Source organism: Clarias gariepinus, chromosome 9, assembly GCF_024256425.1.
Source record: "Clarias gariepinus isolate MV-2021 ecotype Netherlands chromosome 9, CGAR_prim_01v2, whole genome shotgun sequence".
Taxonomy (NCBI): Eukaryota; Metazoa; Chordata; class Actinopteri; order Siluriformes; family Clariidae; genus Clarias; species Clarias gariepinus.
This window is the reverse complement of record NC_071108.1, coordinates 34,185,001-34,211,685: the sequence shown is the minus strand read 5'-3', so window position 1 is coordinate 34,211,685 and position 26,685 is coordinate 34,185,001. Positions and strand designations below refer to the sequence as shown.

At 41.1% G+C, this 26,685-nt stretch overlaps 1 protein-coding gene across 1 annotated transcript in view; it reads right to left on the bottom strand.

Moving 5' to 3' along the window:
* The window catches only part of si:dkeyp-14d3.1 (transmembrane protein 132C), a 235,917-nt gene that overhangs the window by 146,376 nt on the left and 62,856 nt on the right, over nt 1–26,685 (bottom strand). Inside the window, exon 2 of the mRNA XM_053504142.1 lies at nt 17,693–18,587. Within this exon, the coding sequence (XP_053360117.1) occupies nt 17,693–18,587 (895 nt within the window). The remainder of the gene's footprint in view (nt 1–17,692; nt 18,588–26,685) is intronic.

The following is a 26,685-nucleotide window of genomic DNA, read 5'->3' as shown; positions in this document are numbered from 1 at the left end:
TTTCTATGCTTGAAACTTTTATTTCACTTCGTGTCCTCAGTCTGCCCCCAGGCTTCTGTGGATATTATTAACTTATCTTATTCGGTTAAGCACTGGCTCGTTTAAAAAATATAACTACGAGCAGAAGGTCACTGAATCGCAGGCGTCAAAACCTCGACAGGGTTCTGATAGTCTTGGCAGAAGAATCTGATAACAAGGAGACATTGGCTCAGGGAGCGGACATGGCCCTTGCGTTCTGCAGTCTGCCCGCTAATAAAACAGTAAGCGCTGATTGGGCCGGGGTCCAGCACTCGTCCCGAGCATTAAAATGCTGCAGGATTTTCTGACCTCCTGACTCAGGGCGGGTGCCAGCATGTTATTGGTTACGTGAGGAGAATGGAGGCTAAGCTCGACGTTATGTTTTTGGCAGGATGAAAAGAGAAAGTAACATTTAGAACGCTGTTTCTTTTGCCTTTATGTTCAATCATTTACTCCAGATGTTTGTTCGAGAGATTGAAACATCTGTTCTGCATGAGTAAATTCTTCTCAATGATTGACTTTTGAAACATCAAACAATGTATTGTAATTTTTTTTTTTTTAACAAGAATCTGCATCAATGGATTGCTAATTGAACACCACTACTCGCAGCGCTAACAGGAAATCCTTACCATGTCTGCAAATTATGCAGAGCTAATAACTCCTCATATCAGGCTCCTATTTGTTCCCGCTAACAATGAAATCTTAATCTTGTTTTAGACTTCCACATGATGCACAGTAATTAAATGGACTTTTGTATTAATGAATTAATGCTGCGATTGGCTCGTCAGTGTGTAAGAACTGATTACGGATTTAAAGTAGTTTTACTGATCCATTTGCTGCTGAAGAAACCTATTAAAAAGGGATTACAGAAGCAGGTCATTCCGTAGTATGTCTTCAGGACGTAAAGAAAAGCTTTCAGATATTCTTCCATCTGGGGTTTACATGAATAGAGGTCGACACTGATAGCTGGGGTAGATGCATTCATCCAGAATAAATTCATTACCTTCAATCTGAACGACGGTCTGAGCTGTCTAAAATGTAGAGAAATTTAACTAAAATTTAACTCTGACCTGGTTTTTTCTTTAAAAAAAAAAAAGCAAGGAAAGGTAGGTATAGGCGCTGGGGTTAAACAGAAATAAAGCTGCATTTGTGCACTTAGTGTTCTAAAATATCTATATCAGCCATGACATAATTACCACCCGCATAATTTTGTACAGGTTCCACTTTTGCTACCAAACAGGCAACCCACTGAGGCCTAGATTCCTCTAGACCTCTTAAGGTATGTTGGCAAGAAGACATTAAAAGCAGATCCTGTAAGTCCTTTAAGTTGCAACGTGGGGCCTCAATGAATAAGACATCCAACAGATGCTCAATTCGATTGAGCATTTAGAGAATGTGGAGGTTGAGTCAACATTTGGAACTCATTATCGTGTTCCCTTAACAATGTGCAGTGTGTCAGGGTGAATTATCCTGCGGAAAGCGGCAACTGCCATCAGGGAACTGCCCCAATTAATTGCTGTACGTGTAATGTTTAGGTAGGTGGTGCTTGTCATAGTAACATCTAAATGTACAGTATGGCAGAACACAAGGTTTCCTTCACCAGCTTGCCTTTTTTTCATAGTGCACCCTGATGCCATCTCTTCTCCAGGTAAGAAACATACACTGGGATTGATAATGAGAACAATAATAATAAGAAGAAGACTCTTGAGTGTCTGTAGGAGTAGAAAGGATCAGTCAGGGATTCCTTTGGTGATTGGGTAGGATTCGTCGAAATGAGAAGATTGATTAGTGAAAGTTCTCTTGGGAATGGCTGGGTTGGTCAAGAGTGTAGGTGGGAGAAGGAGGGATTGATCAGATATCCATTTAGAGTCTGCGGGACTGTTAAAGTGTCTTTGGGAACAGGGGGGATTCCTCAGGATTCATTTGGGAGTGAGTGGATTTGGTCAGTAATGGTTGCAAGAGCGGGAAGGATTGGCCAGAATTCATTTAGAAGTGGCCAGGATTATTAGAGAGGTTTGGCAGGAGTTAGTGATTGGCCCTTGTTCCTTTGGTAGGGGGCAGGTTGTTCAAGAGCGTCGGCAGGAGTAAGGAGAACTGGTCAGAATTTCACTGGGAGAATGTGGGCTTGTTCGAGAGTGTCAGAGGAAGCAGAAGGGCACCTACTGTATTAAATGCCATACATATAAATTAACATGTCTGTGGAGGTTGGAGTGATCGGTTCAGATTCCTTAGGGAGTGGTTGGGTTGGATCAAGAGTCCCTGTGGGAGCAGGAGATGTTAATGGGAATTCCATTTGAGAGTGGGCATGATTGCTCATGAGTGTCTATTGGAGATTGATGGGTTGGTCAGGATTCATTTTAGATGTGTTTGGTCAGGAGTTGCAGGAGCTGGAACGATGGGTGAGAATTCCTTAGAAATCAAGAGGATTGGTCAAGAGTTTTGGCAGGGGAGGGAAGATTGATGTGATCAGTTAGATCTTTCTTTGGCATTGGTTATGTTTGATTAAGAGTAGAAGGGATCAATCAGGATTCATTTGGGAGTGAGTGAGTTGGATCAGTAGTGATTACAGCAGTGGGCACACCTCTAATTCCAAGCACAAAACAAGTCTTTAACAGCAGGTCTACATATGTAGATTAAAAATATGTTAATCTTTTGCTGTAAGCATCCTGACCACACACACTAATGAATCACAAACAGAAATCATTTCAGCTTATAATACTGCAGGCCAACCTACATTAGAGCAGCGCAGGAATAAATTCACCGACTAACTGGCACCAGGAGACTATTAATGAGAATCGGGCACGTGTCCAGAGAGGAGCTGAGAGGAGGAAGAAGATGAGAACAGGAACTCTGGGTGATTTTTTTTTTTCTCCTCTAGGATGAGTTTATGAATAAGTAATGAATGTGCGTTTCGGTTTTAACATATTGTGCCTATAAATATCTTTAAGTAAATACATCCATGGGCCATGATTAAAAAAAACATTAGCCTAATGGGACAATTATAACGAGAGTGAAGTTATATTACAGTTTAGTGTACTGTAGCTTGCTACACTGTATCATGATTTCTTGTTCTTGATGGAAACATCTTCTTCTTCTTCTTGATGGAAACATCCACCATTAAAAGAGTGACAGCTGCTCGATTCTCTGCAATATGATCAAACTACACACACGCAATGATTATTCATGAATCTCCCTAGCTCTGACTGTAGGATACCAGGAAGAAGAAGAAGAAGAAGAAGACAAAAGGCAGGCGACTAGAAATAAACCCAGAACTTTAGCAGAAAACTGCGGTGTCAGCTGCTGACACTTACCTGCGGCAGATCCACCAGTCTTCTATGAACCTACAATGCTTTGACTTTGAGCTGGCAGGTTTCATTTGATCAGATTAAAAGCGACTGAGAATAAACAGGATGGGGGTCTGGCAGCAGGGAACAGAACAGGATAGAGAAAGAGAGAGGGAGAGAAAGAGTAATGAACTGGACTCAAATTTGTTGCCATTGGACTGATTCTGCTCCCGGTGCCTGGCAACACATGCTCTGGTGGAGGGTGCAGAAAATCTCTGGCATCTCCCGTGGAAAAAAAAAAAAAAAGATGGCAGGAGCAAAGAGCCAGAGATCAATTTAGTGCTAAATAAAAAGCTCAGTGGGGGACTCGTTCATGCTCACGCTGGCATCGCGCCACGACAAAGCGGTGAGTTAAAAACACACAGCGCTTATTATCACACCCTACACCAGAGACGACATCAGTCTTCACTGTGAAGCACGAGACAAGACACAGGGTTTGGTGCTGGCTGCGCGCAGTAAATCCTCACGCAACGTTTCCCAACACCGTCGTAACCTTTAAGAGCGCCGAGTTATTAATAATGCACGAGTTCATCACGGGGCCGTAGAGCCGGACACACAGCTGAATGTAAAAGATAACGCTGCTCGGTTCTGCCTTAAATATATCACAGACAAGGGCTGGGGATACAAATGTGTTTTCGCGTAAAAAAAGAAAAAACACTGAAAGAGCGCCGTTCGACCGTAAATACTGTATTAACGTATGCGTTTTTACGCTATGAGAAACAACGCACTAAATCTGCGCTGCTAAAAGGAAAACAAACTGTTGCAATGTAGCCGAGGATGTTTCCCACACAGATACTAACGAGGCTCCTGGTAATTTCAGGTTTGAAGCAACACAACGGAATTTCACATAACGATTAACAGCAAAGCGAATAGATTTCCTAAACAAGTCACGTCTCTAGCGTCCCACCGTGAAAATTCCCAAAAAGATGATACTCATTCGAAATTCAAATAATAATTACAATAGGGCTGCAACTAACGACTTTTTTGATAAATGTGATCACAACTACTCAATAGCTCTTATTTAGCTATCAGCTTTTAAATTTACTGTAGCTTAAGTTTTTTTTGGTGGGGGGCGGGGTGAACTAGTGGGGGCGTGGTCAAGTGGTGGGGGGCGGGGTCAAGCGAAGTACAAACAGTCACTAATTATCCGCGTTCTCTTCAGGTGTGAATCCTTTCCCACTTGCTTGACTCTCGCGAGTCTTTCACATTAAAGCGATGCTTGGCCACGCCCACACCAGCAGGAAGTGGTTTTCTTCTGATTTAAGAGTGAAATGTTTCCACACTTTTTTTCCTTGTGAAGGTGTTATTACTACACTATGACGCACTTCACTCCAGTAAGCCTCACACCTACATGCCAGGGAGTTCACAGTTCACGCAGGAATCAAGCACGATGACGTCGTGAACTAAGCGTCAATTAAATTCACTGTCAACTAATCTGATTATCAATTTTATTTGACATCATTAAATTAATTGTTGTGCCCCTAAATTTCAAGTTGGCCCCTCGGCCCTGGAGACGCGAGGCCACGGTGCTAACCACTACACCACCATGCCGCCTACCTTATTATAGCGATATACTGATATAACGTTTAATCCGTTTTCAGTGACGTGACTAATCGGTAAAGAATTCAACGTCAGTCGAATTAAACGTCACAAGAAAAAATGATTTGTTGTTGTTAGAGAACAAGACGTACCCATGTTTGAGCTGTTCAATTTATTCAGTTAATCGATGAACAGAAGCCTGTTGTTGATGTTACAGCTGGACCTACAGTGCACCAATCAGATCCTTGATTCTTAATCAGAATTCGAGGATCCAACGATTCCTTTAACGTTAGCTTAAGCCGAATTCACGCTGATGGATTCAATTTCACTCAAAACCTGGCGACAGAAGGAAAATGTCACGTCATTCATGCAGAAAGGTCGGCCGAATGATTAATAACATGACACGGAGGGGAAAGGGGCGGAGCTTCCAGGGTGACTCTGTAAATATCACCGAGCCTATTCAATATTTAGATACAAACCGAACTGAGTGTTGTTTTTTTAATGAGGGAAAAAGAGTGAAACTGGTAAAATAAGGCGCTCTTACAGTATGCCGAATTGTACGTAAAGGTTATCCCGAGGTCAGGAACACCAGCACGGCGTTTCATGTGCCGTGTCAGAAAAACAAAGAGCGTCTCGTGTTCCAGAAAGTGCGGTAACTAAAAGTTCTTTCCTGAAAGAGAGTAAATGAGTGACCTTATTTAAATGAGGTGCACATTCTCTCCGAAGAGGGATTTTTTTTTCTTTTCTTTTTCTCCCCCCTCCGTTTTCTTCCCCGCGCTTTAACTCGAGCAGCGCTGTTCAGCAGTGTGCATAATGAGCCAGCGGCTCTCATAATGTGTGCAGTCATGCTTCGCATTTTGGAGATGAAGCCGCGGCTCTCGGAGCGTCGTCTGATTCTAGATGAGCCATGTTGTTGCTTGATGAGCATGTGCACAAGAGCATGAGCGTGCGTACACATACACATACACACAAACACACACGCACACTCACACACACACACACACACAGAGAGACTACCTCTCTCATTAAGGATAGATGAGATGCTCTGGTGTCATTTCGATGCTCAGCATGCAAACACTCTACAGCCTGTGCAGTGGCGGGTGAACAAAACAAATCCATAAACAGAGCGTGGAATGAACAGCCAAGGAGCAGCGAGGAATCATCCGGTCAACTCGGAGACATGTCTGAATTATTCAGACGTGTATATACGCAAAGGCCGTTCAGGTCAAACCGGGACTTTGTGATTCAATTCAGTGGTGAATGAAGGCGTGAAAGCGATTGACATTTTCAGGAGACTTCAAGCACGGTACGGTGGTGAGACTCTGAGCCGCGGTAAAACATTTATCACGTACCGCTTTCCTTATATAGTCCTGACATCACTCCAAGCCATTTTTACATGTCTGGGAGTTCCTGGGAGGCCGGCGTTTCAGACGTGACGCAGGCTGTCCGATCATGACTTTCTACCTTGATGATGAAACGCTGTGATAGATGCATTAGTGTATCAGGTGATTATATAAAGAAATAAAGAGAGGTTTAAGTCTTAAAACCGTGTTGTGTTGTGTTATTCTGCACAATTAAAAGTCCTGCTTTGACTTGGACGCCCCTTGTATATCATGTGTATATCTAATCCACAGCAGTGCAGCTACGGTTACCTGAGTGATGTTTTCCATCACACTGAACCTAATGCTGATCTATTCTGGTTATTCCTTTAATCTGTCACTTGTTTATATTCAGAGTGAGAAAATGATTAGATCATGATGAATCGCTAGCACACTTCTGCAGCGTTTATTAGCCAGTGATGCCGCATCATCATCATCATCATCATCATCATCATCATCAGTGTCATCGTCATCCCTTTACTTGTTTACACATGGTGAGTTTTCATTCCTCTCTTTGTTTTAGTCCATGTTCTCATTATAACCTGTTAGCTCATTACTTCAGTGACTCTTTTAATCAACGTACTATAATATATAAATCAATATATTACTGTGTTGTTACACAAAACTGAAACATTATTACAGATTAGTAACTCGTCGTCTTATGATTCATTTATTTTATGATATCTTGTTATTACCGCGTACTCTTATTACACTGATTTTAAGATATTATCTCATTGGATCATGTGGCTCGTTACTATATTTATAAGAATGTTATAATGTTATATTTATAAGAATGTTATAATGTGATAGAGCTACTAGGGTGATGAAGTTGATAATCTAATAACGTGATAGCTCGGACAGGGTGATACATTTGTATATAATCTGAAAAATCTGACAATTTTAGAGATTTAATAAGTGATATATTTAATAACGTGATAGATCTCATAAACTGGTCGAACTGATAGGATGATGGATTCAATAATCTAATTAATCCAATAATTTGTTAAATCGCTTAAATCATCAATTATTATTGTAATTTGATATGGTGACCGCTGATATATAACTTTGTGTGATAAATTTGATACATCAAATAATCAAATTAATGTATCATAGATCAAATAAATCGGGGAATCAGATAGACTGAATGATTTGATATGTTTTATGATGTGATAGATCTATTAATCTGATGGATCTCATATTCTGGTGGAGCTACTGTAATAGGGTGATAGATTAGATAATCTAATGAATCAAATAATTCATTAAATCTAATAATCTGATAGATCTTGTGATCTGATGGTCATGGGAGTGATTAATCTGATTATCTGATAGATATGATAATGTGATGAATGTAATACTCTGATGGACCTCATAATCTTACAGATCTGATGAATTCATACTGCAGGGCTGATGGGGTACTAGGTTTGATTATCCAATAGATCTCATAATCTGATAGATCTTAAATTTGGATAGATCAGATAATCCGATAGATTTGATAATGTTATAGATCTGATAGGGTGGTATTTTTTAATGATTTGTTGATCCCACAGATCTGATAGGTGTGATAATCCAATAATCTGTTGATCCGATAGGTCTGATGATCCGATCTCAGGAGACGAGGTGACTGGCTGGATCAGTGACTGACTCCACTCTCCCAGTAAAACCCACACCATGGAGACAATGGCTTTTTAAGAGCTCGTCGTTGTTAAATAATTGACACGCTTTAACTCGGCCGAGCCGTTAAACTGCAGCAGTGTGTTTTAGTATTGTTGAAGTAAAAGGCTCTGCGCCATGTTTTTTTGTTGTCGTTTTGTTTTGTTTCTCTCGGAACAGGGTCGGGACATGCTTTTAGTGCTAACTGCCTTCTGAAGTATTCTGCCTTACAATCAGGATAAACACCCTGGTTTGTTCCTTTTTTTAAGTATTAAATTGAGGCTAATCCACAGGCTAGTTCACCGCCGCGATGTGAAAAACCAAACTAATCGAACTGGGAATAAAACTCTGCACTGGTCTGGATTCTGATCTGCCAGATGTGAGATGATTAATTGATTACAACAGCAGTTTTCTGCATCTGCACTCCTTTACATCACGGCTTTATGTTCTAATACGTTAGCGTTTTTATGGCAACGGCTCACGCACAAGAATGAGAATGCAAACTGATTTAAAAAAAAAAAACATGTTTAATCATTGAAACGGTGGATTTAAGAAAGGAGAGGTTTCTTAATCTAAAATTAATGGAAGGAGTCTCAAGTTTCAGCTCCAAACATAAAAGTGACTGTGACTTCAATAAGAACCGGTATGAACCAGTTTCGCAGACATTAATGTAATCGTAAACTGATACAAACTTGAAGTTTACCAACTTCGTCAGTCGTCAGTTTTCCGTTACGGCACCACGCTGAGGGTTTTATTCCTTACATAATAAGGGTCTGTACATAATTTACATTTTTCCATTCGTTGTTTTTTTTTTTTAAGTGTTGCTTAAAAGCTTTGTACGCATGAAAATTCTCATCTACCTCCCGCTGTGACTGATGGAGTAAAAAACTGTTCATTTCACGGAAGGAGAAATGCATGGGGTGTGTCTGAACAGTAAACACGAATCCACTGAACAACACACACACACACTTCCTGAACCCATGGCCTATTTCCATTTCAAAAACGTAAAACTTTGCTACACGACTAGTTCCATCCTCAAACACAGGATTTCAAAGCGCTCTGACAAAAGGAGGCGGGAATGAGCAGAAGGGTTTCCTCCTGCAGGAATCCATAACCTCGAGGCGTATGAAAAACCGCCACGATAATCAGATTTACAGCGGCGCGGCGCGGCTCGTGCCTCGTATTCTTATTAAATCTTGTTTGCCTTTACATAACTCTGAGTCAAAGGCATGTGACAGGCGTGTGAGTGCGGTAGATTTTTTTTTTGGTCGTGCAGCCTGTGTCAGACAAATTGGGATCATTTCCATTGATCTGAACGAACAAACAAATCTGGTTTCTTCTACCTTCACAATTACAGACCGACTGCGCTTCCTGCTTCCAGTAAACGAGCAGAGTGTGTCCCTTTAATGCAATCTTTCTCTCTCTTTTCCCGTTTGGCTCTCCGTCCTCATGCACATGTGTCCCGAGGACAGGAGTAGTTTCCCCTCGATCTGAGTTCCATCTTCGGCCCAGCGATTTCATTTACATCCAAACCGGCTTAATACGGCCCTGTACTGAATCGCCAATGACTCGTAACCTTCCTAATTACACCACTACAGTGACTGCTGGAAAGGAATTATGTTAATCAGAAGAGATTAGTTTCATTTCCACATGCGTGTTATTTCTTCTCGTCCTCGCTCACTAGTCGGAGGAGAGGGGTTCTGGGTTCCCATTAACAAAACTATGTCAGATATGTTAAATTTGTGAAGACTTACAAACCTCACGTGTGTCTCCCAGGACGTCAGTGTTTGTTTGAGGAAAGGTTTCTTGTGTTTTTAACTTTTCCGGGGCAGAGGTACAGTCGCTAAGTGGTTACGATGTTTAACTACTGATCACAAGGTCCCACCTTCAAACCCCAGCACCACCACATCTCATTGCCTCATTGGGCCCTTATCCTTCGGTCAATGTTTTTTATTTGTACCATTGACATTGTTCAAATCTCCGACGTGAAGCTTGCTTGTGTCAGGTTGCTAGATTTTTCTTTAAGGGCAGCATTTGACTACTGCCTTTAAACACAAGCCTGAGAAGAAAGCTACTCCTTATATTGTTCTTCTATTCTCAGCCATTTTCATGCTACGGTTGAGATCGGAAGTGTACACACACGCATCTTGAACGTGAACGTCATGCCAGAATTGATCTTTCAACTGTAACTACCCTCAGGCAGATGGATTGTTCAACTTGAATCTTTAATAGAAGGACAAGTCTTCTGAACGTGCCCTAGATTCTCCGTGCAATATAAAAAGGGTGTGTTTGACCCCACTCATTGGATTGACTGAGACACAGTACTGTCAGGAAAGTCTAGGGAGCTCAGTGTAGATCTGAGAAATAGGGATGGAATGTCAGGAATGACTCTCAGAGACATTTCTAAACTACTCTAGTTTTCAAAATCAGATCGAGCTATTGTAAGTGCAAGATATTGAAGAGTGGAGACACTTTGCCAAGGTCTGGAAGATGACCCAACTGTCAAATCCTCTACTGAGAGGAAACTGTGTTCAGATGGTCAGGAACAGCCCAGGAACCACCAAGACACAGGCCTGTTGTCAACTGGAAGCTCTCGGAACACCAGTAACTTCACTCAAGCCACTTTGAGATCACTATGGACTGGGAGGCTGCTGTCCAAGAGTGAAGCACCTGCTCTGAAATCAGCACCTTGATTAAAGTTCAGCTAAACTTTGCACCTGAGCACATGGATGAAGAAAAAGTCTTCTGGAGGAAAACTTTGATTAGAGGTGTGTTTGGAGGTGTAAAGTTGAAACATTTAACCACAGGAACACTGTAGCTGAGGGTAGGCATTGTGGTGGTGGTGGTGGTGGTGCAGATATGTTTCAGGTTGTTTTTCACAAAGTTGATGGAACCATGAAAAACTTTTTAAGATGAGAACCTCAAAACGACAAATCATCAGCTAGACGGTTGAAAACAAACGGTTGGACAAAATCGGGTGTTTCAATAGGACAATAAGGTGAGATGGATAAAGCAGGGTAACTTTAAGCTTTTTGGAGCCTCAACAATACCAAGTTTTTTGAAGGTGCTTGAAAGTCTGGTCCGTGTCAAAAACCCAAAACACATTTAATTGAACACTACAGATTCTGCCAAGAAGAAAGTGGTCTCACACATCCAACCGGAATTTTGCCAGAAGCTTGTTGATTTCAACCAAAAAGATAAATCCTTCGGCCGAATCTTAGTCGAGTATATACATATATCCAATATCTATATCTATCTATATCTATCTATATATATTTTTTTGTTACCTATTAAAGACAAGAAAGAAAGAGGACCTGAACTTAAACCTCACCTGATTTGATTTGATTGAGATCAGAATTGCCCTGTTTTTGATTCAACTCCAGATGAAGTCTACAGATCTGAAACTGCAAAGAAACGCTGATACACCAAACTTATTAAAGGACGTGAGGAACTTCCTTGCCATCCCCCGCGGCGCACACACACACACACACACACACACACAGAAAGGATATAACACACTCCGAGCAGGAGGTATGAAGCTTTAGCTATCGATCTACACCCAAATGCTTATTGCAAAGTGCACCGCTGTTCTGCCGTGCCCTGGGAGACTGTAATGGCTATTAGAGAGATTAGAGATGGAGAAAAGGTGAAGCATAAAAACATAAAAGCGAAATGACTTTCCTCTGCTCGATAGAAAAAGATTACTAACGGCGGAGTCGATGCACAGCCGATCGCTGTGCCCTATAACTATACGCCTATTATATCAGTTATAGAGAAAAGAGAGTGTGTGTGAGAGAGAGAGAGAGAGAGAGAGGGGGGGCGGGGAGGGGGGGGGGGGGACTGAGCTGTTCTCTGCAAGGTATCTGGAGGTTTATTGACTTTAGTGGCTATAATGAAAGAAAAAAGTGAGCTGAAAATCTTCTGGGTGAAAAAAAAAAGCTTAAAAAGTTAGTTGCCGTGACAACAACTCAAGCTTTCTTGGTATATATTGAAATAGAAAATCAAGTATGTTTGAAAGAATACCGGGTAATGAGGGCGTGGCATGAACGATGAAACCACGCCCACCACGGCAGAAATGGGATTAAGGTGATGAGAAAAACTTTGAAACTGATATGGACGGGACAACCTGAGACAAACCTTGGCAGCGCAAACAAACAAACAAACAAACAAACAAACAAACAAACAAACAAACAAACAAATTCCCCTCCCACAGCATTACAGAGCCTCCAGCTCCACCAGTTAGAGGTCTAACAGTCTTCAGCGAAGCATGGCTCCCGTCGTGGTTATGTTAATTCTGTGCATGCGTGACCTTGTACATTTAATGATGATATGGCGTGGCCCGAGTAAACTGCCTCGTTAAGAGGTCCGGAGTTCCCTGAACAGAACCAGCCTCGGCGCTGATCCTGTGTGGGCGGAAACAGGGCCAGTGTTTTAAACACCCCATCGAAATGGACATTTATTTGTTTATAACGTGTGCAGACTGCCATGCAAAACATGACTGGTGTGTGTGTGTGTGTGTGTGTGTGTCTGTGTGTGTAGATAAGCAGCTCAGAACCTGGTGCTAAGCTCGCAGGAGTTGGAGTGTTTACTTCAGGCACTGGGTGATTGCTGTTTTTGAAGTTTGCCACAGGAGGTGGTTTACAGGAGGCGCTCAAGTCACACCGCCGGGCTGAAACGCTTCTCCACGCTGCGCCACGCGAGGATTAGAAACACACGGCGGGAGGAGGCCGGTGAGGCTGCTTGGAAAATAACTTTACAGATGACTCGGGATTAGGCCAAGGTTTGGGAGGTCGTGAACGCCGTCATGTTGCATCCATGAATGATCGTGTATAAAGAGGAGAAGAAGGAGGAGATGGAGGAGGAGGAAGATATCCACTTATGTTTTTACCAAACTATGCTTTAAGATTTTCTTATTTTACACCACAGGATGGATTTGTTTTCCAACAGTTCCAGTATGTTTTTTCTGTTGTAGTCGTGGCCAAAGATGCGAAGATTGGCATGCGAGCGCGGTGATGTCATGAGCCCCAAGGACTTCAAATGAAAGAACTGAAGGCACAAGCTCCTGTGGCACTTTCACTCTCTCATAGATCCAGCTCTTGTAATCCTGCTGCCAAACAGGGGAACAAAGGCAGCTGTGCTCCACGTCAAGGCCCCTGTTCCTAGTTGTCTGCGGCCTCGTCCAAGAAGAGCTGGATGGTGCCGGTTGGCCACGTCAGTGAAAGGAGACGCTTTGAGCAGAATGGAGGAGCCACTGTCCACACAGACCCACTCTGCCCACCGCCATCGGTCGCCAACCCGATGCCCTCATGCTACCTGAGCGCTTCCTACGGACCCTCTACTTTTCTACTCCTTTTCTCTTTCTCACTTCATAAGACCCTTTCCTTATCCCCATTGTTCCTAATAAAAAGATCTCGCCTCGTGTCTGTGGTGCCACCAGCATTTGTCTCCAATGCTGGTTCCCGTCCTGTAGACGTCATCCTCCGTCTGTGCACGTTGCTGTCCTAGACGTTGTTGATGTTGTTGATGGCGTGTGATGGAGGTGATGTTTAAATTGTACCTTTGTACAGAGAAAGAGTTATTCTAATAACCTTTGTGGTTCAAAAACGTTGCGCCCACTTTTGCATTACTTTCGGTACAGCCTCGTATCTTGTCTAACATTAAAAAGTCCTCGTCTAGCAGTCTGACAAAACTTCACTTCTCTTTCCTCCCCATCCGCTCTATCTGTTCTCCCACTCTGTAATAATGCATGATTGATTGGCCTCCCGAGCGTGACGGCGTGATTCATACAACCTGTCAAAGTGTCTCAGAGTGTCCTCACAGTGAAATTCCTGACGTTTAACGGATTATATTTCATCGTTAAATATCAGAGCTTTGCTTAAGGTGCAGTTTTAATTGCGTGGCGTTTAATCAAGAATAACAGGTCGCTCGCTGTCCTTCAGACTCCTGACAAGTCCGTTCAAAGCTGTGACTCCCTTCTGCCTGTGTCTGAGAGCGGTGGAGTGAATGGACAGCGGGATTTAGAGTCCGGCTCATCTCAGGAGCTTATTTTCTCACGCGCAAAGACACGTTTCCTTAAAATAAAAAAAATTATAATAAAAAATAAAAAGCATGGTTTCTGAAGCAATAATTATGTTGTACATGAAAAGCTCTGAATTATTACACTCTGAACCACAAAGGGTTTGCAGATCACACACCCACACCTACAGAACGCACACACACTCACACACACACACACACATACACTCACACACACATCTGGCAGAGTTTCTTATGCAAACCCACAGGCCAAGAGACTATCTTCGTCTCTCAGCTGTGAAGCTGGCAATCATAAGGGGGATTTGGCTGGCAGTCAAATATCACACACACACACACACACACACACACACACACACACAAATAAAGATATGTAAAGAAAGAAAAAAAAATCCATGTCATTATAATAATTGCTTTGATTTGGGTCACTAAATAATTCCTGAATGAACTGATTAACCCAATTAAAGACAAATCCGGAGGCGTTTTAGTGTCTATAAACCATCACCTTTTATTAATAAAAAAAAAAAGAGCGGAAGTAGGTAATGATGCCGAAATATCATCTGTTTATACTTTATTTTTACAGAGCAAATAATACAATATTTAAACAGATGCAAACTGTAGTGCCTGTTGTTACAATCTAAATCAATAACAAGACATAAAAACGAGAGAACGAGCTGTGTGTAACTGTGTGTAACTGTGTGTAACTCTGTGTAACTGTGTGTAACTATATGTAACTGTGTGTAACTGGGTGTAACTGTGTGTAACTCTGTGTAACTGTGTGTAACTATATGTAACTGTGTGTAACTGGGTGTAACTGTGTGTAACTCTGTGTAACTGTGTGTAACTATATGTAACTGTGTGTAACTGGGTGTAACTGGGTGTAACTGGGTGTAACTATATGTAACTGTGTGTAACTGTGTGTAACTGTGTGTAACTGGGTGTAACTGAGTGTAACTGTGTAACTATATGTAACTGTGTGTAACTGTGTGTAACTGGGTGTAACTGTGTAACTATATGTAACTGTGTGTAACTGTGTGTAACTGGGTGTAACTGGGTAACTATATGTAACTGTGTGTAACTGTGTGTAACTGGGTGTAACTGTGTAACTATATGTAACTGTGTGTAACTGTGTGTAACTGGGTGTAACTGGGTGTAACTATATGTAACTATATGTAACTGTGTGTAACTGGGTGTAACTGTGTAACTATATGTAACTGTGTGTAACTGGGTGTAACTGTGTAACTATATGTAACTGTGTGTAACTGGGTGTAACTGTGTAACTATATGTAACTGTGTGTAACTGGGTGTAACTGTGTGTAACTGTGTGTAACTATGTGTAACTGTGTGTAACTGTGTGTAACTGGGTGTAACTGTGTAACTATGTGTAACTGTGTGTAACTGTGTGTAACTGTGTGTAACTATATGTAACTGTGTGTAACTGTGTGTAACTGGGTGTAACTGTGTAACTATGTGTAACTGTGTGTAACTGTGTGTAACTGTGTGTAACTGGGTGTAACTGTGTAACTATATGTAACTGTGTGTAACTGGGTGTAACTGTGTGTAACTGTGTAACTATATGTAACTGTGTGTAACTGGGTGTAACTGTGTAACTATATGTAACTGTGTGTAACTGGGTGTAACTGTGTAACTATATGTAACTGTGTGTAACTGTGTGTAACTGTGTGTAACTGTGTAACTATATGTAACTGTGTGTAACTGTGTGTAACTGGGTGTAACTGTGTAACTATACAGTATGTAACTGTGTGTAACTGTGTGTAACTGTGTAACTATATGTAACTGTGTGTAACTGTGTGTAACTGTGTGTAACTGGGTGTAACTGTGTGTAACTGGGTGTAGGAGGCCGCTGAGAGGACGGGTGGCAGGTCAAGATCCAACGGACTTACGACTTAAAGTAGTTTATATTATAGTTTGTTTGAATTTGATTGGTCAGATTGTGTGTGTATGCAATATTTTTTGTTATTTCTTCAATAAATCAAACTTTACACTTCTAGGCAAACTGCTGTGCCATTAGGGGGAATAACACACTCCAAATGGTGCTGTTTTTATACAAAGAAAAAAAAGGGAATTAGTCATTCTTTATAAAGCTACAGAGTAACACCCAATAACAATTAATCGTTAATCCATTAACTGGCATCAAAAAATGAAGATTTCTTTTCTTAATGTTTGTTTTGCATAATGCTTCTCTGTAGCTTATTGTACACATCTGTTACACCACAAGTGCGCACACTTGCAGTTTGTGCAATTTTTTATTTTTTTTATGAGACAAGGAAAAATTTCTAAACTCAACTTAAATGTATTGTTTAATATTTTTCGGGTAAAACTTGAACTGAAAAAAAAAGTTTCACAATCATTAACCATTAATAATTAATTGGTTGCTGATTGGTAACAGTTTTAAAAAATGTGCAACACTTCAAACTAAAACAAATTTTTTTTAGCTAGCTAGCTAGTGCATACTATAAGATAATGCTAATGAAAAAACTTAATGAAATAACTTGTTCAAGTATAAGTTACATTACTTTCATAATAACTAATTGCTACCACAAAGTGATTATGAATAATAAAAATGCAGTTAAGCTAGTACCATTAATGTGCCTAGTTAGCCACTCGCAATACAGCTACACTTCAATTCATACCAATATCCTAAAATCTCAGCATCTCAATCTCAATAACAAGGCAGCAGGAGCGACTTCCTTTAGCTCTGCCTTTCATTTAACCAGCTAGCATTGCTGCTGACTACCGTCTCTTTCTCCATAAACGTTAACAGATAGGCTTGACCTCCTGCCCCAATGTTGCCTCTGATGGTTTATAAACGTTCTCGCCCGCTGTGATTGCAATGCGACGTACCGGCAGTCGTTATGCTAATGGACTCGTGTTCTAATTGATGACATCCTCATTTGCATTGTGTGTTAATTACCCGAATCACTTAGTCACATCTGCAAACTCTAATTAAGGACCTGTTGGATGTTTTCCCTTGAGGATGGAGATGAAGCAAGGGTCTGGGCTACATCAAGTCAGAACACGCTGTACCGTAAAGATAACGTGGCCAAACTGTAATGAACAGAATGACCACAGAGGAGAGTAGAGTGGAGCAGAGAAGAGTAAAGCAGAAGAGAAGTAAAAAAAATAAAGAAAGAACAATTAATTAAACAGTCATGGAATTCCTTAGGGCTGTTCTGCGGGAAAAAAAAGTTTTATAGAAGTACAAAGTCGTCACAGTCTGCTACGAAAGTATAAGTCACGTACCAAGTGCTGTTTTTATTGAATTGAATGAAATTAGACTGAAATGGGTTCATTTGCTATTTAGTATAAAACTAAACAAATTGAATACAAAAAAAATTATGTGTAAGGAAGGTGTGGTGCGAAAACATCTGCGTTAATTTTTTTTTTATTATTGATCGGGTAAATTTTAAAATGTATACGCACAGTATGTTTAATTTATTCCAGTTAAGTGGTTAAAAAGTCATATCGCCACCTAACTGTAACAGCACCTTGCTCAGCCAGTCTCAAAAACAAGGTTGTTTGGTCACCTGCCCAAAGAACTGAAAGAGAAGGTGAACACACCACTGTTCTGTTTAAATGGACAAAACAGTGTCCACGTACACTTTTGTCACCTTACTGTATGAAAAACACAGTGCAGCACTCGTGCTAATTCTCCGCAGCTGTACAACATTATTTTCATCAACAGCGAACAGGTACTGTATTTCTTACCTCAGCGTGAACATTTCCACAGGCGAGTATGGAGAAGAAGCGATGTAAGCTGATACGCTTTCCCTCGGTCGCACCGGCTCTGATGGCACGAGGACCGCGAAATTCCCATCCACTCTCTGTTCGGATAATTCCAGGGTGGTGGGAGTCCTAAACAACCTGACGATTCCAATCCTCTTCATGGGAGTCGATGTGGTAGATCCAAATGAGTCTTCCTGGCTTCCTGGCTGCTCAGGATTCCTAAACCCTGGCTCTTTCCCAGGACACTGGCCATTTTGTGCTGCCTTCAAAGAATAATACAGCGCCACTGGGTTTCCCTCAGGAAAATCTGAGATTTTTTGTCGTCCGGGTATGACAGTGGGTGGAGCGAACCACGATATGGGAGGCTCCAGCTCAGCGACACATAGTCCAAGCTCCCCCTGCAGCCGGCAGCTCCCGCGTACTTCCTGCGTTTCATGGAATGCGAACATGCGCACGCAGGGCAGTTTGTCCACCACGCTGTAGTCATCCCAGTCCCTTCCAGAGACATAAAACAGCACCTGAATCCTGGGCTTGTCCAGGTGGATCTTCGATTTCAGGATGAAGGTCTGAACCTTCCAGTTGAAGGTGAAGAGAGTAGATGAGGTGATGAAAGAGCTTGGTGGCTGAAGAAGCTCTAAAGGAACAGGCTGCTCAACAGAGAGCGATCCATAGCTGGCTCTAAGGGTGGGAGGTTTCCTGGCCTGGTGAATGAAGAAGGGTTCGGTCCTCGAGAGGAAACTCGAATTGCGCATGAAGTCCTGAGTGGCCTCCTTTAGCAAGAATGATGACTCGGAGTCAAGGAGCTGGTAATTGACAGGCAGGTAGGTGAGCGAGGAGGAGTAACGGGGGAGCGTGTCTGGGATTCGGCTTTCTGTAACTGACACAAAAAAGAAAGAAGAAGGTCAGAGGTCTGGTATCATGTGGACAGCTAGAACAACACAGTTGGGAAATGCGTAGACGTTAGTTACCATGACGGTTTCACAGAATGACAAATGGAAAAATCTGATTTGACTTGACTGATGAAAGACAAAATTATGGTCCGCTTTGGTTTAGATTATCCTCGTCTTGCATTTTAGTTTTCACCAGACCCATTAGACTACAACTACTATATGTCACATGGCCATGTCACATGGTGCTGATAATCAGGCATACTTGGACTGTGTTTTCCTTATTTATGCTTATTTTATTTATTGTACTTTTTTATAATAAAATAATCATCATAAAAAAATAATTATCCTGTGTAGTGTCATGGGAGCCTGGAGCCTATCCCTGGGGACGTGGGGTCGGTGGATCCCTGGATGGGGTGCCAACTAATTTCAGGCACAAGCACACACACTTAGACACTACAGAAACACCAGGTAATCTACTCTAATATGTTTTTGGACTCTTTGAGGAAACTGGAGTACCTGAAGGAAACCTACCAAGCATGGCGAGAACATACAAACTCAAACATGCACACAGACCTGAGGTGTTTTTAACCCCCGACTCTGGAGTTTAAAACTTTCAAAAATTTCAAATGGACTTGCAAATTCAAATGATTTTTTAAATACATTCTTCAACGCATATATTTTTCTATACGATTTTACCTCTGGTCTATAGACCTTGCAAGACCTCCAATAAACTTTTATATCACGTTGGGTTTGAGATCAATGATTTTGCTCAACTTTATTGAACTCTACCGACCTGGATTTGGACTACATATTACTTTTGACACTCTACAAATTCCAAACTAGTTCTATAGAACTATAATTATAGAACTTTTGAGAAGATACGCATGTTTTATTGAACTTATAAAATGTAGAATTCCCTTATGTCTGCACTACTATAAAAAAAAAAATCAACAGGTTCCACATGAGCTCTTCTTATTCTTGCCAATAATTTAAAAATAGTTTGCTCGGACTATGATGGATTGTAGATTCTTTCTAAAAACCCACTCTGTGCAATATATCACTCCAGGTGCTGGCGGGAAGCCTCCCAGCCATTTCTTCATTGAGTTCTTTCATGCCTGTGCTATTCCTTTTAAGATGTTTACAAGGTTACATAATTTTTGTTAGAAACAAATTAATAATAATAATTTAACTACATAATAACCAGAAAAAAGTCTGCCCTAGTTAATTTAATGATCCATATTAAAACAGGAGACCGGGGGGGTTTCTCCCTAGTGAATTAGTGGTGAGCCCTTGGCGCCTTCGCTGGCATGCCCTGGGCTTGATTCCCAGTCAAGAAACCGACCCCGGGCAGTCAGGATTGCACAAGGCATTGCACTGTTAGTGCCGTCCAAAGCTCAAATAAATGGTGAAGGTTGTGTCAGTAAGGGCATCTGGCATCGAACTTTTACTTTATTCCCAAACCATCACCAAAGCACTTCTATAGATTCCTTTCTACACAGCTATATACTGTTTCTACAGAAATTCCTTCCCATAGCCGTTAACTACAGTACATAATACTTACTTCATGGGGTTGCATCTGGCTTTTTTTTTGCTCAGTAGGGATTCTATAGGGAGCTCCTCACTCTTACATGACCTTCACATGACATTTCATTAGACAACTGGAATGTTGTGTCATTTTGGAAGATGCTTCTCAATCATCTGCAAAGCTCCATCAGTTCTCGTTGACATTTATTTCATGACATGGATGACTGCCTGACACGAGGCCAGTCTCAGGATGTTATCTGTATCGACTTCAACCTGGTCATAGGTCTCCCTAAACAGGTCTTGAGTTCGTTAAAAAATATATATTTTATTTAAAGTCTATTACTTTAGAAAACAATGACGGTGACTAGTTGAAGTCAAAGCTTGTTCTCGATAAGGATTAATGGTTCTGATCCTTGACTTGTCCACCCATTTAAGACTCTGAACCTGAACCTGGTCCTGGTCCTGGATTAGACCATGTCTCTTAATAACCTTCACGGATAAAATAAACATTCTTGGTTAAAATCTAAAATAAGATTTAGAGAACAAGCTTGTTTGCGGAAAATATACCCAGCTTGTATATATATATATATATATATGCTTATTAGAGATGGAAAAAAAATCGATTCAGTTATGAATTGTGATTCTTTTGTGTGCCAATTCATGTATCGCCGCACTGACTCCAAAATCGATTTTTTAAATTATTTATTACATTTATAATAGAGAAGAACCGGTCGATCAGACAGTGACTGGAATTGCCTGTTTTTTCAGCTTGGTCAGCCATGACTGATCATGTTGGACATGAACCGGTTCTGTGCAGACTGCACGAGCTCCTGAGGGCTGCAACAGAAAGGCATTGTTATGTCGTTACCTTATCAGATGTTGCGCCAGTTAAAAAGCCTTTTCTTTTTCCAAATTCCAGAAGTGAATTAGTCTCAAAACCCCATTTATTACACCAGTTTCAAACACCACGTGCGCAAATTAGTCTCAAAATGTGAACGTTAGCAACCGCACATGCCCGCGTGCTCACAACTGCTCAAGACTTTGGAGAGCTTTGGGGCAATAAAACGTTGCCGTTTCTTTATAATCCTACAGGTGGCGCTCTTAACTATTCCAACATTTTAAACCTGTCCTGTGGGAGTGAATTATTTGCTAAGTTTGTTTAGGAATAATAATTATGGCTTGTTGTGATTACAGAGTCAGTTAATTGCTAAACTATTGTATTTGCAGTTTGTCTGTAGTGTTTAAATGCTGCGCTTGGTTTTTAAGTAAGAAAACGAATGTTATAAGGAACACGCTACATTTACGTAATTACGCATGTTCAGTAGCTGTTGGATAAACCTAAGGTGTAAAACTTTCTTGTTATGACAACTTTTTTTTAAAAGGGTTAAATTCTCGTTACAAAATTGTAACAAAATCGAACAAAAATGTAATTTTTCTTTGCTTGATGCGGGACAATAATTGAACCCTCATGAAACAGCAAATCATTGGCAAGTTTTTAGGGTTTATAACCCCAGTGTAAATGGCACCGCGATGCTGTAACACCGTACAGACACGATATGAAACACACACATCACGGTGGTAATGCAGAGTGAGAAGGCAGACTTTTTGCGATTCTGTTGCGATTCTGTTGCGATTCTGTTGCATAAGAATCAGCGTTCGTGCTCCAGCGCTCGTCCCTGTGGTTTAGATCAGAGCTGTTTATTGAGTCTAATCATCCCTGCTGAAGGCTATCATACCCTGTGGATCACAGCTGACAGCACACACATCGATCTCACGCCAGTCACACGGTGCTGAGGAGACTGATGAGTTCAGCTGTCCTGACACACAGCCACCCCCATCCAGCCGCGCACACACACACACACACACACACACACACACCCAAACACTGGTATAAGAACAAAATCACTTCATTATTTGTGTGTTTGTTATAAATGACCTGGTGGACACATAAACACACAACCTGGATTGTCACGTTTGTGTAAATACGGTATAACACTAGAGGAAACACGTGATGGGAAAAAAATATATATATTAATTTTATGATTATGGAGTATATAGTAAAGAGTTTAATAAAGAGATGGAAATAATTCCGGTTTATATTATAACTTGTACATAGTGAACATTTTACAGGTAAAAATTTCCTATATTTTCCACACTGTATACTTTTTATTGTTATATGTTTTATTGTTATACTTATTATTCAGTATTTTATATTCCGTATTTAAATATTTTCTTTTTATACTGTATTTCTCTATTTTTCTCTATTTTCTTTTTATAGTTAGATCATGGACTTTTTACTTTTTTGAATTTTGAAGAAACACTCTTGCAAAATTGCAAAAAATAATAAATGCAAAACATAAACCATCTCAATAATACATTAATTAATATGTGTAGAAATTAAACAAAAACTACACGGTAACCTAAAAATAATCCTTACATTATAATTAAAAACATTGATGTTAAATATTAAATTTACCGATTCACATCAACAACATTGAATGAACCTGTTTAATTTCATTTAAAGTTTAGACTGAGATCGATCCGGCCTCATTAGTCAGAATATCTGAAAGACAATTGACCAAACCATCATCGTAGCTGATATTTATGCTAATGTGCTAATCAGATTCGCTCAGCGTCCCCAAGGACTTGTTTAGACTGACAGCAAATCAGATTTTTGTCAGATTTAAATTTCAATTAGTTTGTAGTCTGAACATAAAAAAAACACATTAAAATAGATTTTTTTGCAAATTCGATTTGAACCACAACCAGAGGTGGTTTGAAATCAGATTCAGATTCCTGCAGATGTGTCTAAGACCTTCTATACAACTGTATCCTGTACAGGGTCACAGAGGGGCCTGGAGCCTATTCAGTGGACGTTGGGTACGGAGCAGGGTATACCACGGACAGGGTGCCAATCCAACGCAATTTAGAAACGCCAATCACCCTAGTCTGCATGTTTTTGGACTGTGGGAGGAAACCAGAGAACCCAGAGTAATCCCACCAAGCATTGGGAGAACATGCAAACTCCATGCACATAGACCCCGAGGCAAGAATCAAACCCAGATCCTGAAGGTGCGATACCACAGTAGGAGATGGAGAGATGAAATTAAACATGATAATTTTCTGTAATGTCAATTTGCTATGCTTTAGGAGGTCACTGAGGGTGTACATATGTAAAAGCTGCACCCTTGAGTTTCCCACGAACAGTGTATTCAGGAGTGTAGAAATAGAGAGCAGCAGTCCTTGGACAGGGGACGAAGTGAAATGTCTGACAGCACTATAGGGGGACACATCAGTTCAGGTAAAGTGAGGGGGAACGTACAGAAACAGGGTGATATGTGAGGAAATGTCGTGCTGCATGTAAGCCTCTGGCATCGTTACCACGGCAACCGATGCAGACAGGTCGACACTGTGTCCGATTTGGGCTGCCAGTCTGATCTTGGAGCCACATCAGATCTGATCAGTGTGGACAGTCAGGACTAAAGACCAGATTAGTGGACAAAATCGGTTTCTCCTGCAGTCTGAACAATACCACAGCTTCAGAAAAGTTTACTTGTCCTTTTAAAAAAATAATGCATGGTTTTCAAAATCTTTTCCAAATAGAAATCTAAAAGGTGTGCTGTGCATTTGTATCCCAACGCCCCCCCCCCCCTTCTTTTACTCTGACACCTCTAACTAAACTCCAGTTGAATCAACTGCCTTCAGAAGTCTCATAATTAGTAAATAGAGTCTGTACACATGTGTGTAGTTTAATAGTTGTCCTATTTGTGGACAGATTCTCCCACCTGAGCTGTGGATCTCTGCAGCTCCTCCATTAGTTACCATGAGCCTCTTGGCTGCTTCTCTAATTAATGCTCTGCTGTCAGTTTAGGTGGACGTCCATGTCTTGGTAGGTTTGCAGTAGTGCCGTACTGTACTCTCTCTATTTTCTGATGATGGATTAAACACACTTTCTGTGCGATGTTCAAAGCTTGAGATATTTCTTCATAACCTAACCCTGCTTTAAACTTCTCCACAACTTTATCCCTGACCTGTCTGCTGTGTTCTTTGGGCTTCATAAGGCTGTTTGTTCACTGATGTTCTCTAACAAACCTCTGAGGGCTTCACAGAGCAGCTGAGATTAGAGTATATTACACACTGGTGGACTCTAGTTACTAATCAGGTGACGTCTGAAGACGATCGGTTGCAATTTTATTTGTCCCATTTGTTAACCATTTTGAAAACTGTTCATCATTTTCCTTCCGCTTTACAGTTACGTGCCGCTTTGTGTCGGTCCGTCACATGAAATCCCAATAAAATACGTTTACGTTTGTGGTTGTAACGAGACAAAATGTGGACAAGTTCAAGGCGTATGAATAGTTTTGCAAAGCTCTGTATATCAATAATAGTAGCATGCTGCTGCAAAGAAGTATGTGTGTGTGTGTGTGTAAGTGTTCACACCTCCGACAGTGTGCTCAGGCTTTCTAAATCATGTGCTTGTTACAGCTGAAACACTCCATGACCTCTCTCTCTCTCTCTCTGTCTCTCTGTCTCTGTCCATCCTCTCCACTCGCTCTGCGTGTACAGACAGATAACTCAACGCTCCCTGAGATGTTCGCGATCAGTCAGAGTCTGTGATTTACGCGGCGCGGATGCAATCGCGGCACGTCCTACTTCAGCACCCGAACCCTTTCACTTAGTGACTAATGAAGGGTGTGTCCCGAGGAAATGTGTCGCGGAACAAACAAAGACACGAGCACTCACATTCCTCAGTGTCCGCCGCCGTGATTTACGGTACGCGGAAAAACAAACACGCCGTCGCGGACTAAAACACAGTCTGATGCTGCTGTAGCGGCTGTGGCTCAGGTTAGTATTAGTGCACCGGACTTTTCCATAGTAACAGCTTGTTTGTATACACAAGGACATGAGGAGGTTTTTTTATTTTTGAAGACACTTTTGATATTCATGGAAGGAGTCTCCGGTTCAAGGAGAGAGGAGTTTTTACAGGTGAACTGTAGCAATGATGACGGCACTCATGACGAAAATCGACAAGTGGTGCGAAAGGAAAAGAATAGATAGCAAGATAGAGAGACAGACAGAGACATGACGAGAGATAGACAGAACAGAGATAGAGGAACATAGATAGATAGATAGATAGATAGATAGATAGACTATCGATTATCAGAACATGTCTCAGCCATGGAACAGTAAACACTTAGCGTCTCGCACACACTGCCCCGAGTCTCAGACATCCCGTCTAGACATCAAAACACATCAGAGCGTTCGCGTTAATTTCTGCCCGTAAGCTCGATTGATTGTGTTCAACTCCTGCAGGGCCGCGTTCACTAGCTGTACTGAGTGTCTAATAGCGATGAGGAGAGAGAGAGACGGAGAGACAGAGACAGAGAGAGAAAAAGAGAGAGCAAACGACCAGCACTAAAATGATATAATGAACACGACCAGCCTCCTGCATTTTGTTGTTCAGAAAAACAACAACAACAACAACAACAGCAACCCTACAGTAAAGTATTCATCACGAGACGTTCCATCTGCTGTCTGGGGCTTTTAGGAGAAAAGCCACACAGGAGCCATACAGGAGTGTGTGTGGATGTGAGACAGAGAGAGATATAGAGAGAGAGAGATAATGAAATGAAGGACGTGAATGGTAGTAAATCTAGTGTAACACAGTGGAACCGCACACACTGATGGAGAGAGATGAAGTGTGTATCGCTGCCGTAATTAGATAAATGGGAGAAAGAACGAGGGGTGTTAGGTGTGTGTGTGTGTGTGTGTGTGTGTGTGTGTGTGTGTGTGTGTTTGAGCAGTGAAACAAACGGTGTGTAGTTTACAGTACGCGCACACGGATATTAAATAATAACAAGTGAAGTTTTAAATTAGAGAGAGAGAGAGAGAGAGAGAGAGAGAGAGAGGGATCTGTAGACGTCTGACGTGATGTCCTGATCCTTAATCTTCTGACATGTTTTAATAATGAGCAGGTGTGTTAATTAGTGTGTGTAACTCATTAGAGCATGTTATTCTAACCAGCACAGGTGTGTTTATTACATACACACTATACACTAATTACACCTGAACAACAACGCTCGGGCAGAACAGAGACACAGAGAGAGAGAGAGAGAGAGAGAGAGAGAAAGAGAGAAAGAGAGAAAGAAAGAGTGTGTTAAAGAGTGAAAGAAATAGACGAATGGAGACTGTGTGTGTGCTTTTTAGAGCTTTTTAGCTTTTTTTCATAATGTTAACAAGAGTCACTTTTTCTTCGACTAAATGTCTGTACTCTTTAATTTTATCTACAGTTAAACCTTGGATTACGAGTATAATTCGTTCAGGAAGTTTGCTGATATATCAAAACACTCGTATATCAAAGTTAATTTCCCCCCAAAAATAATGAAAACTCAGACGATTCGTTCCACAACCCAAAAGAATAATCTAAAAATAATTAACACAATATATAAAGTAAAAATAAAACTATACCATTAACCTGAACTTTACTTTTGAAAAACGCAGTCGACTGTTCTGTACCTTATGCCTTCATTGACAACAACAGAAAGGCATGAAATAGTTACA